The sequence below is a fragment of the Dipodomys spectabilis genome, unplaced genomic scaffold (genome assembly GCF_019054845.1).
Source record: "Dipodomys spectabilis isolate Male_0828 unplaced genomic scaffold, ASM1905484v1 ptg000112l, whole genome shotgun sequence".
In the NCBI taxonomy this organism is placed as follows: Eukaryota; Metazoa; Chordata; class Mammalia; order Rodentia; family Heteromyidae; genus Dipodomys; species Dipodomys spectabilis.
The window spans coordinates 1896877-1912666 of NW_024870789.1; the positions used below are offsets into that span (position 1 = coordinate 1896877).

Here is a 15790-nt window from a genome sequence, read left to right on the forward strand (position 1 = left end):
CCAGTTCTGGCCTTTTTCTGCTTATGTGGTGCTGACAATCCAACCCAGAGCCTCATGCATCCAAGGCAAGCACTCTACCACTGAGCCGCCTACCCAGCCCCGCCATATCGGAATTTTTATCTATAATTAACCAGCAAAAAGCTAGAACTGGTGTGGCTCAAGTGGTGATGAACCCTCCTTGAGCAGAAAAGGCTAACCGAGCTTGCGGCCTTGACTTCCGGGTGGAAGTGCGGGATACTAAAAAGCAGTTGGGGTGGTTTTCGGGACGTTTTTGTGGTACTTCTCGGACACGATCTCACTACGTGGTTTCACACTCGCCTCTAGCTCCAGGAGGGCCGAGATGACGAGCATCCGCGCGGCGCCGGTCACTGGAAATTCCTGGACTTTTCCAAGGCTGGCCGTGGCCGCGCTCACCCAGGCTCGCGGGCTCACGTCTGCCCCGGGAAGGGCTCCATGGATTCCCCTGCACCCCGAACACGTGGCTTGCGGCGGGGAGACGGGAGAAAGTAAGCCAAGGAAGAATCGGAGGCCGCCCTACCCCACCCCCAAAAGACTTGGCTGTGCCCTGGGGCCAGAAACACCCGGCAAAGAGAAGCCCACTGGCCGCTTGGCCCACGCCATTCATGCCCACGGCGGCCCCGGAACGCCGGAGCCCAGACCACACCTCCCGCGCGCGGTGGCGCACAGCCGGCGCGACAGGCGGGGCTATAGGCGCCAGGGCGCAGCGAGCCAATCAGCGGATGCAGCCTCGCCGCGGCCCAATGGCGGCTGCACGTCGGCCGCGGGGGGGCGGGCCGAGAGCGTCAGACTTTTCCAGAAGCCCCGGATGAGCGCCTCCCGACCACGCCGAGCTGGGCTGTGACCCGAGTTCGCTGTTCTCGGTCTGTTCCTCTGCGGCGGCGGCAGCTATGGCGGCTGTGAAGACCCTGAACCCCAAAGCTGAGGTCGCCCGCGCGCAGGCGGCGCTGGCGGTCAACATCAGCGCGGCACGGGGGCTGCAGGACGTGCTGAGGACTAACCTGGGGCCTAAGGGCACCATGAAGATGTAAGGCGGGTCCACGGGGAGGGGCCGGGGCCGGAGGGGACCGCGGCGAGCGGACGGGCCGGCCGGCCTCCCACCCGCCTCCCGCCTGCTCCTGGGCCGGTCCGAGTGCTTCTGCAATGCGCCGCTGCCTCCTGGACCCGGTGCGGGGCTGCCTGGGCGGAGGACAAAGCCGCCTGCGCGCGCGGCGCCGCCCCGCCCGCCCTTTGCGGCCTGCGGGCTCGGCCTCCCGGTGCCCTGGGGGGAGGTGGGCATTGCCCTTGCACCCCTGCCGCGGGGAAGCGGGCCCTTCCTTGCCCTCCTTACACTCTTTACACCCCATTCGAGAGCGCTGATCCCTCCCTCCGTCCCGGGCTCCGGGCTCCCTGATGGGATTCTTCGTTCGCTTTCCCTTGGAAGGTCGCGCGCTGATTCATCCATTTCTTTTTTTTTTTTCTCTTGCCGGTCCCGGGCCTTGAACTCGGCCTGGGCTCTGTCCCTGGGCCTCTTTGTACCATTTGAGGCACAACACCACTTCCGGGGCCTTTTCTCAGTTTATTGGAGATAAGAGTCTCCAGTAAACTGAGATCCTCAGATCTTCTGAGTAACTAGGATTACGGGCGTGAGCCGCCAATGCTGGGCTTGATGCATCCGTTTCTAACCCTTTGACAGGCTCGTTTCGGGCGCCGGAGAGATCAAGCTGACGAAAGATGGCAACGTGCTGCTACAAGAGATGGTGAGGCTGCAGGGCTGGGTCCAGGGGGCTGGGCTTTCCGGGTTGGTCTGGCTTATGGAAGGTTTTCTAGTGTTCATTATCAAGGCAGAAAGAAATGAGTATTCTATCAGACAGATTGGTCAGAAATAGTAGCTCACCCTTGTAATCCTAGCTACTTAGGAGGCAGAGCTGAGAGGATCACTGTTTGAATCCAGCCCAGGCAGGAGGTGTGGCTCAAATAGATCTGCTTTCCTTAAGCCCAAAAGTTGGTCCGAGCACAGAAGCAGCACTAAGAGGAAAAAAAAGTTAAGGGGCTGGGAAGGTGGCTCAGTGGTGAGGCCCTGAGTTTGATTCCTCAACACCACATAAACAGAAAAGTCTAGAAGTGGGCGCTGTGGCTCCTGTAGAGCAACTAGCCTTGAGCTGAAGAGCTGAGGGATAGCGCCCAGGCCCAGAGTTCAAGCCGCTCCACAACCAACCAAGAAAAAAAGTTGAGATTGTCTGCTACTCATTTGAACTTCCAGTACAGTTCAAATTCAAGAAAAAAAATTGCCTCTGATTTGAGTTCAGAATAAAATTGGTGGTTTTTTTTTTTTAATTTTGTTTTGTTTTTGTATTTTGAGACAATCGGCCCATGTGGTTCAGCCTGCTCTCAAACTTGAAATCCTTCTGCCTCAGCCTCCCCACTTCTGGAATTAGATGTGCACCATAGCACACTTAATTCAAATTCAGGCTTTGATAATGGTGTACCATGTCAACAACCAGATGTTACTCGTATCTTCGGTAAGGACTAGCTGACCCAAGAGATGCACTTTTTTTTTTTTGCTTTTATTTGCTTTTATTAATATTCATGTGCCTGGTAACTAGTAAGCACAGGGTTATACAGAAAGCTCAGAGAAGCAGTTAGTTGTTGTGGCCTAATTGTGAAGTGAACATAGAATGCTCAGCTAAGGAAAAAGTTGCTTCAACTTCAGCAGAATTCCTCCCCAACCCCTAACCCTCAGTTGCCAGATGTATGCTTTGGAAAATTACAAACGAAAAGGTAAGGGATGTAGCTCAGTGGCAAAGCGTTTGCCTAACAAGTGGAACATCGTAGGTTTGATCCCCGGTACCAAAGAAGAAAAGACAAAAAAAAAGGTTAAGAGAATAGAGTACCTCTATGCATTTTGCCTAGATTCTTCACTTAAATTTTGCTTTGTTGGGAGGCGGGATACTGGGGCTTGAACTTGACTGTTAGCTTTTTGCTTGAGGTGGTACTATGCCATTTGAGCCACAGTTTCACTTTTGGAAATAAGAATCTCAACAGACTTTGCTGTCCTGGCTGGCTTTAAACTGCAGTCCTCAAGTCGCAGCCTCCTGAGTAGCTAGGATTACAGCAGGTGTGAGCCACAGTGCTGGGCTTCTTAATTTATTAATTTTTCCTTGAATCATTTGTTTTTTGCTGTTTTGAGAGAGTTTCTGCTGTGTAGTCCAGTCTGGGCCTAAACCCTCAGTTCTTTCCCTTGGTCTTCTAAGTACAGGAACTACTAGGCTTATTTTCAGAAAATTACTAGATTTATCTTACTGTTTGTCCTTATGATTGCACTTTAACTGAAGCTCAAGTCTCCTGTCACCAAAGGAAAATACCTGAGAAGTGACAAGTTTGTGCAAGAATTTTGATGATGATGAATTGGTGTTAATTAAATCAGTCATATATAGCCAAATACCAGGACAACTTAAACTCAGATAATGATATAATTCTTTTTCTACTTGCAGCAAATTCAGCATCCAACAGCCTCCTTAATAGCAAAAGTAGCTACAGCTCAGGATGACATAACTGGTGATGGTACTACTTCCAATGTCCTTATCATTGGAGAGCTGCTGAAGCAGGCAGATCTCTACATTTCTGAGGTGAGCATGATTCCCTTGTCTTGTTCTGTGTAAGAGATACCTGGTGTTGATAGGTTCCCGATGACTGAGGCCAAACTAGGGAGTCTGAGTCTAGGAACCTGTGTCTTTATCTACTGTGACTATGGACAGGTTATGACACCTACCATGGCCTGAAAAAAATTACCAGGTTACATTTCATCAATCAACGATATCTATCTCTGTTTAAAAAAGAAGAAAAGTCAAAACTGGGCATTGGTGGCTCATGCCTGTAATTGTAGCTACTCAAGAGGCTGATATCTAAGAGTCATGGTTCAAAGCCAGCCCAAGCAGTAAGTCTTTGAAAATCATCTCAAATCCAAAAGTGGCACTGGCTGGGGCTCAAAAGTGGTAGAACCCTAACCTTGAACAAAGCTCAGAAACGGGAACTGGGAATGTGGCTCAGTGATAGCATGCTTGCCTAAAATGCATGAGGCCCTGGGTTTGATTCCTCAGTACCACATAAACAGAAAAGGCCTGAAGTGGCACTGTGGCTCAAGTGGTAGAGCACCAGCCTTGAGCAAAATTGAAGCTCAGAGACAGCATCCAGGCTGGAGTTCAAGCCCCACTACCAACAAAATGCAAAAAGACAGGGAGGGGGGTGGGGGGGGCAACTGTTCAAGCATCCTAAAATTTTTTTGTTTTGTTTTGTTTTTTGTCAGTTGTGGGGCTTGAATTCTGGGCCTGGGCAATGTCCTTTAGCTCTTCAGCTCAAGGCAAGCGCTCTACCACTCTAGCCACAGCACCACTTCTGGTTTTCTGGTGACTTATTGGAGATCAGAGTTTCACGGACTTTCGTGCCTGGGCTGGCTTTGAACAGCAATCTTTGGCTCTCAGCCCCCTGAGTAGCTAGTATTACAGGTGTGAGCCACCAGCGCCCAGCTTCCTACTTAACCAAAGGTTAAAGCAATAATGAATACTAAACCACTGCCAGAATTTCCTAGCCAAAAGGAATGTACACTCCTATAAGTCTCCTTTTATTCATTTTTATTGCTAAATGACATGAATAAACAGCAGATAATCTGTAGGGAAAAAATATATTCTTGTTAACTGAAAATTTTAGAGGTTTTGAGGTTTGGTCTTATTCCTGATGGTTTGCACAGTGAACACCCAAGGGTGCTTTGTAGTTTCCTTGGCTTTGACTCTGTGCTAGAGTAATACCTGTTCTTTTCCTCTGCATTCAAATGGGTATTTCACCTTTGAAATGTATTCAGAAAGTCAGCACATTTTGTTACCTTCATTTTATTAAAAATGATGAACAATCCAGAGAGTCCCTTCAAAAGCTTTGGTGAATTGGACTTAATTAAAGATGAAAGTTACTGCTGGTGTAATTTGTGCATGTGTGTGTAGGGTCTTCATCCCAGAATAATCACTGAAGGTTTTGAAGCTGCAAAGGACAAGGCCCTTCAGTTTTTGGAACAAATCAAAGTAAACAAAGAGATGGACAGGGAAACACTCATAGATGTGGCCAGAACCTCTCTCCGTACTAAAGTTCATGCTGAACTAGCAGATGTCTTAACAGAGGTATGTGTGGTACAGTTGGTACAGTATGCATGGGTATCTCCAATGGTATAGATCTGTGTTCACTCCACTTATGAGATGCTATGTGAATACGTATAGCCAGGTATTAGAAGCATACTTCTGGCTTTCATTTGAAAGTATCATAAAATGGAGGGTTTATTATTAGAAAACTTGCAGTTACTTGTATTTTTTAATTCCACATGTTTATGGGGAAGAGTGTGAAATATGCATATCATATATAATCAAGTTAGCATTTGTTTCCTTAAACACCCATTTCTTTGTTGGGAGACACTAAACTTAAGTTTGTTTCTTTCTTTTTTTTTAATTAAGTTGTTTTTAATAAAATGGTAGAATAGATAACTGCTAGTTGGGCAGTTACGAATTGAGGTGTTTTGTTTTGGGGGGGAGGGGACATGAGTGTCTTTCATGGGGTTTGAACTCTGGACCTAGGCACTGTCCTTTAGCTCTAGCTTAAGGCCAGCACTTTACCACTTGAGCCACAGTGCCACTTCTGGCTTTTTTCTGTTTAGGTGGCTCTCATAAACATGGGCCTCCTGTATGCAAGGCAAGCAAGTTCTCTATCACTGAGCTACCTTCCCAGCCCACATGAGTGGTCTTAGGCCTTTTATTTCTAGTGAATTTTATTTGCTCATGGAGAAAAGACTCCGATCAGTTCAGAAATTTAAAAAAAACTAAACTTGGGGCTGGGAAGGTAGCTCAGTGGTAGAGTGCATGCCTTGCAAGCATGAGGCCCTGGGTTCGATTACTCAGCACCACATAAGCAGAAAAGGCCGGGAGTGGTGCTGTGGCTCCAGTGGTAAAGTGCTAGCCTTGAGCTGAAGAGCTGAGAGACAGCATCCAGGCCCAGAGTTCAGGCCCCATGACCGGCAAAAAACAAAACAAAAAAACTAAACTTGTGTAGAGAATAAGTGTTTCTATTTCTGAGTCAAATGTAATTTAATGGTTATACTCCTGTTTAATAGGCTGTAGTGGACTCCATTTTGGCCATTAAAAAAAAAGATGAACCTATTGACTTGTTCATGGTTGAGATCATGGAGATGAAACATAAATCTGAAACTGACACAAGGTAGGAAATGGAATGCTATGAAATACCATTTGGGTTGTTTTTTTTGGGGGGGGGGGTCCAGTCGTGGGGCCTGAACTCTGGGCCTGGGCTGTCCTTCAAGGCTAGCGCTCTACCACTTGAGCCACAGCGCCACTTCCGGCTTTTTTCTTTTTTGCTAATGTGCTGAGGAATCGAACCCAGGGCCTCAGGCATGCAAGGCAAGCGCTCTACCACTGAGCCACCTTCCCAGCCCTTGGGTTTTGTTTTGATGCTGTGTGAAAACCAGGGCCTTACACATGTTAAACAGGTGTTCTACCACTAAGTTACACTGTCAGCCTGGAAATATTGTATGTTTAGATAGGTCAATTGGATTAGATGCTACATTTACTGAGTATTATTTCCTTTTGAAATGGGGATGCAGTGTTTATGATCAAATAATTCTCAGAAGTTCACTGTAAGCCTGGTGCTGGTGGCTTATGCCTGTAATCTAGCTACTCAGGAGGCTGAGATCTAAGGATGGTGATTCAAAGCCATCTTGGGCAGGAAAGTCCATGAGACTCTTATCTCCAATTAACCACCAGAAAACCAGAAATGGTGCTATGGCTCAAATAGTAGAGTGCTCACCTTGAGCTGAAGAACTCAGGGATAGTGCCCAGGCCCAGAGTTCAAGCTCAAGACCAACTAATCAACAAACAAAAGAACACTGCATCAGTGATTTGTTATATAAAGCATAATTAGAGACTTGGAGTTTGTCTATAAAAAGAATTTTTTTTTTTCAAAGACTTAGCAAAAACATTTTTTTAAAGAAGGTAATCAGTTTGATAGGCTGCCAATTGAGACTATCTCTACGGAATTTTTTATAACAAATAGAATAGTTACTTTTGAATAGCCTCTCCTGTTTAGGGATGTTGCATTTTCACAGTTGACCTCCCTAAGTTCCACTGACAGTCTTAATCAAGTAATTGTAGGAATTAAGGTATACTTGAGTGTTTCATTTTCTTAAATCTGATAACAGTCCCAACCTGAAAACCAATGATGTTATAAATGTTGTTTTTACAGCTTAATAAGAGGACTTGTTTTGGATCATGGGGCACGGCATCCTGACATGAAGAAAAGGGTAGAAAATGCATACATCCTTACATGCAATGTGTCATTAGAATATGAAAAAACGTAAGTTCATACCCTCTGAAATGGAGTAGACTATGGAAGGGGAGGGGGCCGCACATGCCAGTCCTGAAGCTTGAGCCTCAGGGCCTGGGTGCTGTCCCAGAGCTTTTTCTTTTTTTTTTTTTTTTTTTTGTCGGTTGTGGGGCTTGAACTCTGGGCCTGGGCGCTGTCCCTCAGCTCTTCAGTTAAAGGTGAGCGCTCTACCACTTGAGCTACAGCGCCACTTCCGGTTTTCTGGTGGTTTATTGGAGATAGGAGTCTCACGGTCTCTCCTGCCCGGGCTGGCTTTGAACCGCGATCCTCAGATCTCAGCCTTCTGAGTAGCTAGGATTACAGGCGTGAGCCACCAGCGCCCGGCTTCCCAGAGCTTTTTCCACAAGGCTAGCACTCTGCCACTTGACCATAGCTCCACATCCAGCTCTTTGGTGTTTAATTGAAGATGAGATTCCCTCAGATATTTCCTGCCTGGGCTTGGCTTCAAACATTGATCCTCAGATTTCAGCCTCTTAAGTAGCTGGGATTACTGGTGCCTGGCTACCAGTTATCTTTTGGCTAATTCTGGAACTAAATTTTGGTGGTTTGTACTCTTACTTAGCTTTTGTGCTCAGTTTGCGGGGGGGGGGGGGGGGGGGGGGGGTTGCCAGTCCTGGGGCTTGAACTCAGGGCTTGGGCACTGTCTCTGAGCTTCTTTTGCTCAAGGCTAGCACTCTACCATTTGAGCCACTGCACCACTCTCTACCATTTGAGCCACTGCACCACTTCCAGCCTTTTCTGTGTATGTGATACTGAGGAATTGAACTCAGGACTTCATGCATGCTAGTCAAGCACTCACTAAGCCACATTGCCAGCCAATACAGTTTGCAGTTTTTGTCACTTAAGTTAAAACTCCAGCTCAGCATTTTGCTATGTATTAGAGATATAGTCTCACGGACTTCTCTTCCTAGGCTGGCTTTGAACCTCAATCCTACAGATTTCAGTCTTTTGAGTAGCTAGGCTTATAGGTGTTAAGCCACCATCATCCAACTGCAAGTCTTTTTTTTTTTGCCAGTCCTAGGACTTGAGCCACAGTGCCACTTCCTGCTTTTTCTGCACATACGTTGCAAGGAATCAAACCCAGGGTTTCATGCTTAACATTTATTTTTGCTTCTGTAAGGATGATAGTTTGCCTCAGTTTTGCTTTTATGGAAAACAACCTCTTAAAATGTACAACTGCCAGGCATTGGTGGCTCACGCCTATAACCCTAGCTACTCAGGAGGTTGAGATCTGAGGATCGCAGTTCAAAGCCAGCCCGGGCAAGAAAGTCCATGAGACTCTTATCTCTAATAAACCACTCAGAAAACCAAAAGTGGCGCTGTGGCTCAATTGGTAGAGCGCTAGCCTTGAGCTGAAGAGCTGAGGGACAGCGCCCAGGCCCAGAGTTCAAGCCCCATGACCAGCAAAAAAATATATAAAACAAAAAGGTACAAATAGCTCAGTTTCTCAGCTCCATAATAAAGTTTTCCCCCTTTGTGTAATTTTTTTTTTTAACAGAGAAGTGAGTTCTGGCTTTTTCTACAAGAGTGCAGAAGAGAGAGAAAAACTAGTAAAAGCTGAAAGAAAATTTATTGAAGATAAAGTTAAAAAAGTCATAGAGCTGAAAAGGAAAGTTTGTGGAGATTCAGATAAAGGGTTTATTGTTATTAACCAGAAGGTAAGAATGAAAATCAAACTTAGAAACTAGTCTGTTTTATTTTTTCAGGTGAAAGATAGTAAAAATAATTTTGTTTCAATTATAGGGAATTGACCCATTTTCCTTAGATGCTTTTGCAAAAGAAGGCATAGTCGCTCTGCGTAGAGCTAAAAGAAGAAATATGGAGAGGTATGGTCAGATTGTCTGGTAATGTGAATTTTACCTACTTTGTAAGTAAATTAAGATTGTTTCTTTTTTATTTTTTCATCTACTTTTGCTTTTGTTTTCTTTGTCTCTGTAGCCCAGTTTGATCTGGGACTATATTAAGATTATTGTGCCACCATTACCACTATTCATCTTCAGGGTTTTTCGTCTCTACAACTACTCATTCTCTTCTCAGTATTTCACATTAGTGGGGTTTCACAGTTCTTTTTTAATTGTCAAGGTGATTACAGAGGGGTTTGTACATTTGTACATTTCTTGTCAACTTTGTTACCCCTTCCCTCAATTTTCTCCTACTTTCCCTCCTTTGTAAACCCCCCCACCTCCATTTGACAGATCGTTTCCAATGTATTGTCTTGTATACATCGCTGTTGCTTTGGTTCCCCCTTGTCACATTCTTCTCATCCATTACATCTGGCCTACGAAACATAATGTCCATGTTATAACATGTATCAAAATCTCATTCCTTTGTAAGGCTGAAAATATTCCTTTGTGGGTAGGTATCACATTTTGTTTAGTTATCTGTCAGACATTTCTGTGGTTCCTACATTTTGGCTATATAAATAATTTTGATCATTTCTATATACTTGTTTTAATTTAAAGCCATGACATACACTACTGACTTTTTCTTGTCTAGAGGCAACATTAAGCCAGGGACTGGTGACTCAGCCTATAATCCTAGCTATTCAGGAGGCCAGCCCAGGCAGCCAAATCTGAGAGACTCTTCAATTAATCAGCAAAAGTCAGAGCTAGAGGTATAGCTCAAAGGGTAAATTGCCAACTATGAAGGAAGAAGCAGGTTGAAGAATGATCTCCCACTCATTGGTGGGTAGAAAGGTTTAGGTTGGAATTTTAGAATATAATTCAGTTACATAATTGTGAAAACTTTCTGAAATTTGTTCTTATTGAACATAACATTGCTAATACATCTCAAAAAACATTTTAATATTTCAGATTGATTCTTGCTTGTGGTGGAGTAGCTCTAAATTCTTTTGATGACCTAAATCCTGACTGTTTGGGACATGCAGGACTTGTCTATGAGTATACTTTGGTAGGTGTATTTTATTTCTAAACCTAATAGTACTTATTGTTCATGAATTCTTTAGTAGGAAAATTCAAACTCAGGATCAATCTTGTTTATGTAAATGTGATAGTTTATGTGTAATAATGACAAGCCATTGACATAAGAAAGCCACGTTTCTTTGGTATGTGTGTCCCCCCACCACGTTGGTCGTGGGGCTTGAACTCTGGCCTGAGCGATGTCCAGCAGCTCTTCAGTTCAAGGCTGGCATTCTACCACTTGAGTTACTGCGCTATTTCCGGTTTTCTCGTGGTTTATTGGAGATAAGAGTTTCACCGACTTTCTTGCCCAGGCTGACTTTGACCGCAATCCTCAAATCTCAGCCTCTATATGTTGGTTTTTTAAGCCAAGATTTGCTTTAATAAAGTCAGTATTTTTCTCTACTGACACATTACTTGTTCTCTATATATGCCTCTCCTCGGTTCACTTATTGCACAGCCATATCCTATTTCTGAAATAATGTGTCTTCTACATATAGGGAGAAGAGAAGTTCACCTTTATTGAGAAATGTAACAATCCCCGTTCTGTCACATTGTTGGTCAAAGGACCAAATAAGCACACACTCACTCAAATCAAAGATGCAATCAGAGATGGCTTGAGGGCTGTCAAAAATGCTATTGATGATGGTAAGCTGTTTCCTGTATTTTGTTTTTCTTTTTTGTTGGTCACAGTACTTGAACTCTGGGCCTAGGCTCTGTCCTTGAGATCTTCAGCAAGGCAAGTGCTCTACCATTTTGAGCCACAGGGCCATTTCTGGTTTTCTGGTGGTTAATTAGAGATAAGAGTCTCATGGACTTCTTCCTGAATAGCTAGGATGACAGGCATGTACCACTGGCACCTGGCTATGTTCCCTATATAACAGGCATGGCAGAATACTGTGTTCTTTCGTCAATAATTTACACAGCCAGACACCATGCAAAAGTAAATGTTCATTTTAAAATAACTGATGGTATGCTATTTTTACATAGTGTATCATTATTATAAAAGTGAATACAGATAAGTGAACTAATACTAATAGCTCACAAGAGGTACTGTTTGCTGTGTTAGTTACTCATATGTGGCTTTCAGATGTGATTACATGGGTTGTAGGTATGACTAGTGGAGCCCCCTTGCATAGCAAGTATGAGGTAAAACAAGTGAACAAGCAAATGCAGTGCTACATTTAAATGGTTGTGGCCATAGTGAATTTTAAAGTCATGGCTTCCTCATGTGTTTTCATGTATGTATGTTTTCTTTACAGTTGATTTCTGCTGTTATATTTGTTGAGGCTTTAGCATTTCTCTTTTTCTCCCACCCAACAGGCTGTGTGGTTCCAGGCGCTGGTGCAGTGGAAGTAGCAATGGCAGAGGCTCTGATCAAATACAAGCCAAGTGTAAAAGGCAGGGCCCAGCTTGGAGTCCAAGCATTTGCCGATGCATTGCTTATTATTCCCAAGGTATGGATACTTATTTAGTAATCAAATTTCTTTAAACTACACCAAAACAGGGCTGGGAAGGTGGCTCAGTGGTAGAGCGCTTGCCTTGCATGCATGAGGCCCTGGGTTCGATCCTCAGCACCACATAAGCAGAAAAAAAAGCCAGAAGTGGCGCTGTGGCTCAAGTGGTAGAGCGCTAGCCTTGAGGCGAAGAGCTGAGGGACAGTGCCCAGGCCCGGAGTTCAGGCCCACAACTGGACCCAAAAAAATATAAAATAAACTACACCAAAACAATTCAACTGATTCAAAGGTTTATTGATAATACAGTTGTGTTTTCTTTTGCCATGATGAGGGTTTGGAGTAAGCAGATTTGATCCATTTCCTCCTTTTCTGGGATACTTGAATCTCTTTCAAGTTTCTTGAAGAAAGAGATAACTTAAGAGTACTGGCCAGTGTACTGTAGCCCATGCCTATAATCCCAGCACTCATGTTGGCACTGGCCTGGAGACCTTGTCTTATGGAAAAGATGTGTAGGAGTTAGATATCTGTGCAGCTTGTTCTTTGTCCTTTAGCTCAGCTGCCAAACAATCATTCTCTATTATGTCCCCATCAAAGGTTAATTTTAGTGTATTAGCAGTGTATTGGTGGGTTTGGTAATTTTAAGTCTCACGGGCCTTGGCTCGTTTTTTTTGAGGGGGGGGTGGCTCCCGTTGTGGGGCCTGAACTTTGGGCGTGGGCACGGTCCCTCAGCTCTTCAACTCAAGGCTAACACTCTACCACTTGAGCCACAGCGCCACTTCCGGCTTTTTTCTTTTTGCTTATGTGGTGCTGAGGATTCGAACCCAGGGCCTCGAGCATGCAAGGCAAGCGCTCTACCACTGAGCCACCTTCCCAGCCCCCTTGGCTGGTTTTAAACCATGACTCTCAGATTTCAGCCTCCTGGGTAGCTAAGATTATAACTGAGCTTTTGGCATCCTGCATGTTTTCATTAATTTTTGGAGAAAAAAATTGGAAATAATTTCATTCTCAATTCTTAGTTTTTATCTTCTCCACAATGAATTTGTTTAGGTTCTTGCTCAGAACTCTGGTTTTGACCTTCAAGAAACATTAGTTAAAATACAAGCAGAACATTCAGAATCTGGTCAACTTGTGGGTGTGGACTTGAACACAGGTAAGAGAATACAGCTGTTTGTACTGGGAGAAATAGACTATAAATGAGATAAAGCTAGGAAAGATTAAAAGAATAGTGATACATTGTTTTCAGTTTGGTACTGTATTATCAGAAACTCTAGGCGTCTTGAAGTAAAATATAATATAGCAGTGAAATGATCATGTCATAGACTTATGATACCATATTAGAAATTCTGGTTAGGATGTAGCTCAGTGGCAGAGAGCTTGCTTATTAGCAGGCGCAGCATCCTGGGTTTAATCCCCAGTACCAAAAAAGAGACAAAATAGTTTTGCCAGGCGCCAGTGGCTCTCACCAGTAATCCTAGCTAGTTACTCAGAAGGCTGAGATCTGGGGAACACAGTCTATACAGGAAAGTCCATGAGACTTTTTTTAAAATCATTGTGGGGCTTGAATTCTGGGCCTGGGCATTGCCCCTGAGCTCTTCAGCTCAAGGCTAGTGCTCTACCACTTGAGCCACAGTGCCACTTCCGCTTTTCTGGTGGTTAGTTGGAGATAAGAGACTTTCTTGCCTGAGCTGGCTTTGAACCGTGATCCTCAGATCTCAGCCTCCTGAGTGGCTAGTGTTATGGGCATGAGCCACCAATGCACTGATTTTTTTTAAATCAGCTCGTTATAAGATCATTATAGGGGCTGGGAAGGTGGCTCAGTGGTAGAGTGCTTGCCTTGCATGCATGAGGCCCTTGTTTCGATTCCTCAGCACCACATAAGAGAAAAAGCTGGAAGTGGGGCCGAGGCTCAAGTGGTAGAGTGCTAGTCTACAGCTGAAGAGGGAAGGGACAGTGCCCAGGCCCAGAGTTGAGGTCCCACGACCAACAAAAAAAAAAAAAATTAAAGATTATTATATTCACAAGTGGAAAGTATAACACATAATACAAGACAAAGGGGTCTCAGTTTAATGAAATGATTCCCTGTAAGACAGACTATACTTGTACAAAGTGGGAGACTTTTTGTCAGGATTATCATTAAGTCCTCAACACTGTCCTTGAGCTTTTATACTGAAGGCCAACTCGCAGTGCTCTTGCCACTTCAGCCACAGCTCTACTTCTACCTTTTTTGGTGGCTAATTGGAGTTAAGTCTCAAGGGCTTCCCTGCCCAGGCTGGCCTTTGTACAGCGATTCTCAGATTGCAGGCTCCTGAGTAGTGTGGCGCCTGGCTGGAACACTGTTTTTAATAGGGTAAAGAAGAATATATGCAGAGTAAAGATTCAGGAGCCTGTGAGAGAGCACCACCATGGGAAGCTAGGTGTAATAAAGGTTCATCTTTAGTATATGAAATGAATCATGCGTGGTGAGAACAGCAGCTTAAAGTACTGTTACATTTTGGTCTTGATTGGCTTTATTATCTACAATTGATGACATTGATTTGTAAAATAGTGTTATTACTGACAGCATTTGATGCTATGACCGCTACCCTATATGATTTTAAGAATACTTGGTTACCTTTCAGGTGAACCAATGGTAGCAGCAGAGGCAGGCATATGGGATAACTATTGCGTGAAGAAACAGCTTCTTCATTCCTGGTAAGTTTGGGGAAACCAAAACTGAAACATCTTTTAAGGCAGGGCTGGGAACCTTTTCTCTGAATGGGACCCTCTGGTATTTATAACATCATCTGCAGGCCTAGGTTAGTTGAGTTTCAGGTCTGCCTGTGGTTCCTACCTGTTAAGGACTGAGTGTGCCTTCGTTTGGTCTGATCTTAACGCAAATGTACAGACACAGACACACTGTAGAGTATTGAAACTTGAACATAATGTGTGCAGTGTAGATGGAAATGGGAAGTTGGATTGAATTGGGTTTGTTTGAGCCTTCTGATGATTTTTCCCCCCTCAGCACTGTGATTGCCACGAACATTCTACTAGTTGATGAGATCATGCGAGCTGGAATGTCTTCTCTAAAAGGTTGAATGGAAGCCTCCGACATCTGGATCTTGACTGCAGGATGATGCTGAGGATGGAAATGTGGGCCTTTTTTCCAAGCTTCAAATGATGTTCAAAGGAATCTGAAAAGGATACTTAACACCTATTCAAATTATGACATTGTGAAATTGTAGTTACATTATTTTTTAAATTGCACTGAGTGTATCACATAAAGCAGGTCCAGAAAGCAGGATATGTGTTTTGATTTGCAGTGGTGTAAAATTAATATTAGATAAGCATATGTTACCTACCTTGTTTATTAAATATTCCTTGGGAAATATAAATGGTTTAATTTGTGGCTGTATTCTAACCAACAATTTCCTACTAAGCATTTAAGTATTAAACTTTTCAGAAATAAGAGCATCTACAAACTTGATGGCTTTATAAATTACTGGATCTAGCCTGTAATCTTAGCTACTCAGGAGGCTGAGATCTGAGGATTATGTTTCAAAGCCAGCCCAAGCAGGAAAGTCCCTGAGACTTATCTCCCGAAAACCGGAAGTGATGTTGTGGCTCAAAAGTGGTAGAGCGGTAGCCTTGAGCAGAAGAACTACTTAGAGACAGTAGCCAGGTCCTCAGTTCAAGCCCCATGACAAGTAAAGTATCAGATCTTTGGATTTCATGCTTGTGAGAAAAGTGAACTAGAGACAACAGTGCACCATTAGAAATGTAATAGAACAAAATACAGGGGTGGAAAAATGGCAGAAAACATCTAAGGGGGCTGGGTAATGTGTGAAAGTACTGTACAGAGGGGTTACAATTACATGGGCAAGATAATGAGTACATTTCTTATCAAGCATTGTAGCTTCCTCCTTTGTTTTCCCTTCCCATCCTCCCCCCCCCCCCCCCCCCCCCGCCCCCTCCACCCACCCAATCCGCCCCGATATTAGGCCATTTTCA

The 15790-nt window shown here is 44.2% G+C and overlaps 1 protein-coding gene and 2 non-coding genes across 3 annotated transcripts; all 3 read left to right on the top strand.

The window, feature by feature from the left end:
• The first annotated feature begins 812 nt into the window (after positions 1-812).
• On the top strand, positions 813-15250 carry Cct6a (chaperonin containing TCP1 subunit 6A). The gene is made up of 14 exons (XM_042688045.1): positions 813-1045; positions 1694-1757; positions 3492-3626; positions 4992-5165; positions 6146-6249; positions 7288-7398; positions 8927-9086; positions 9172-9254; positions 10242-10338; positions 10847-10994; positions 11670-11803; positions 12851-12953; positions 14422-14494; positions 14805-15250. The coding sequence occupies exons 1-14, from the start codon at positions 909-911 to the stop codon at positions 14875-14877; spliced, it is 1596 nt and encodes a 531-aa protein (XP_042543979.1). The 5' UTR covers positions 813-908; the 3' UTR covers positions 14878-15250.
• Positions 4737-4870, top strand: LOC122114900. The gene has a single exon (XR_006148663.1). It is a non-coding gene; the product is annotated as a small nucleolar RNA SNORA22 (small nucleolar RNA).
• On the top strand, positions 11231-11366 carry LOC122114899. Its single transcript, XR_006148662.1, has one exon. It is a non-coding gene; the product is annotated as a small nucleolar RNA SNORA15 (small nucleolar RNA).
• Positions 15251-15790: the final 540 nt, after the last annotated feature.

What these genes read in the sequence shown, in the direction of transcription:
- Cct6a (XM_042688045.1), top strand. Translation starts at nt 909, where the DNA reads ATGGCGGCTGTGAAGACCCTGAACCCCAAAGCTGAGGTCGCCCGCGCG. An exon ending in TAGCAGATGTCTTAACAGAG is followed by an intron (nt 5,166 to 6,145) that starts GTATGTGTGGTA and finishes CCTGTTTAATAG; the next exon opens with GCTGTAGTGGACTCCATTTT. An exon ending in AAACAGCTTCTTCATTCCTG is followed by an intron (nt 14,495 to 14,804) that starts GTAAGTTTGGGG and finishes TTCCCCCCTCAG; the next exon opens with CACTGTGATTGCCACGAACA.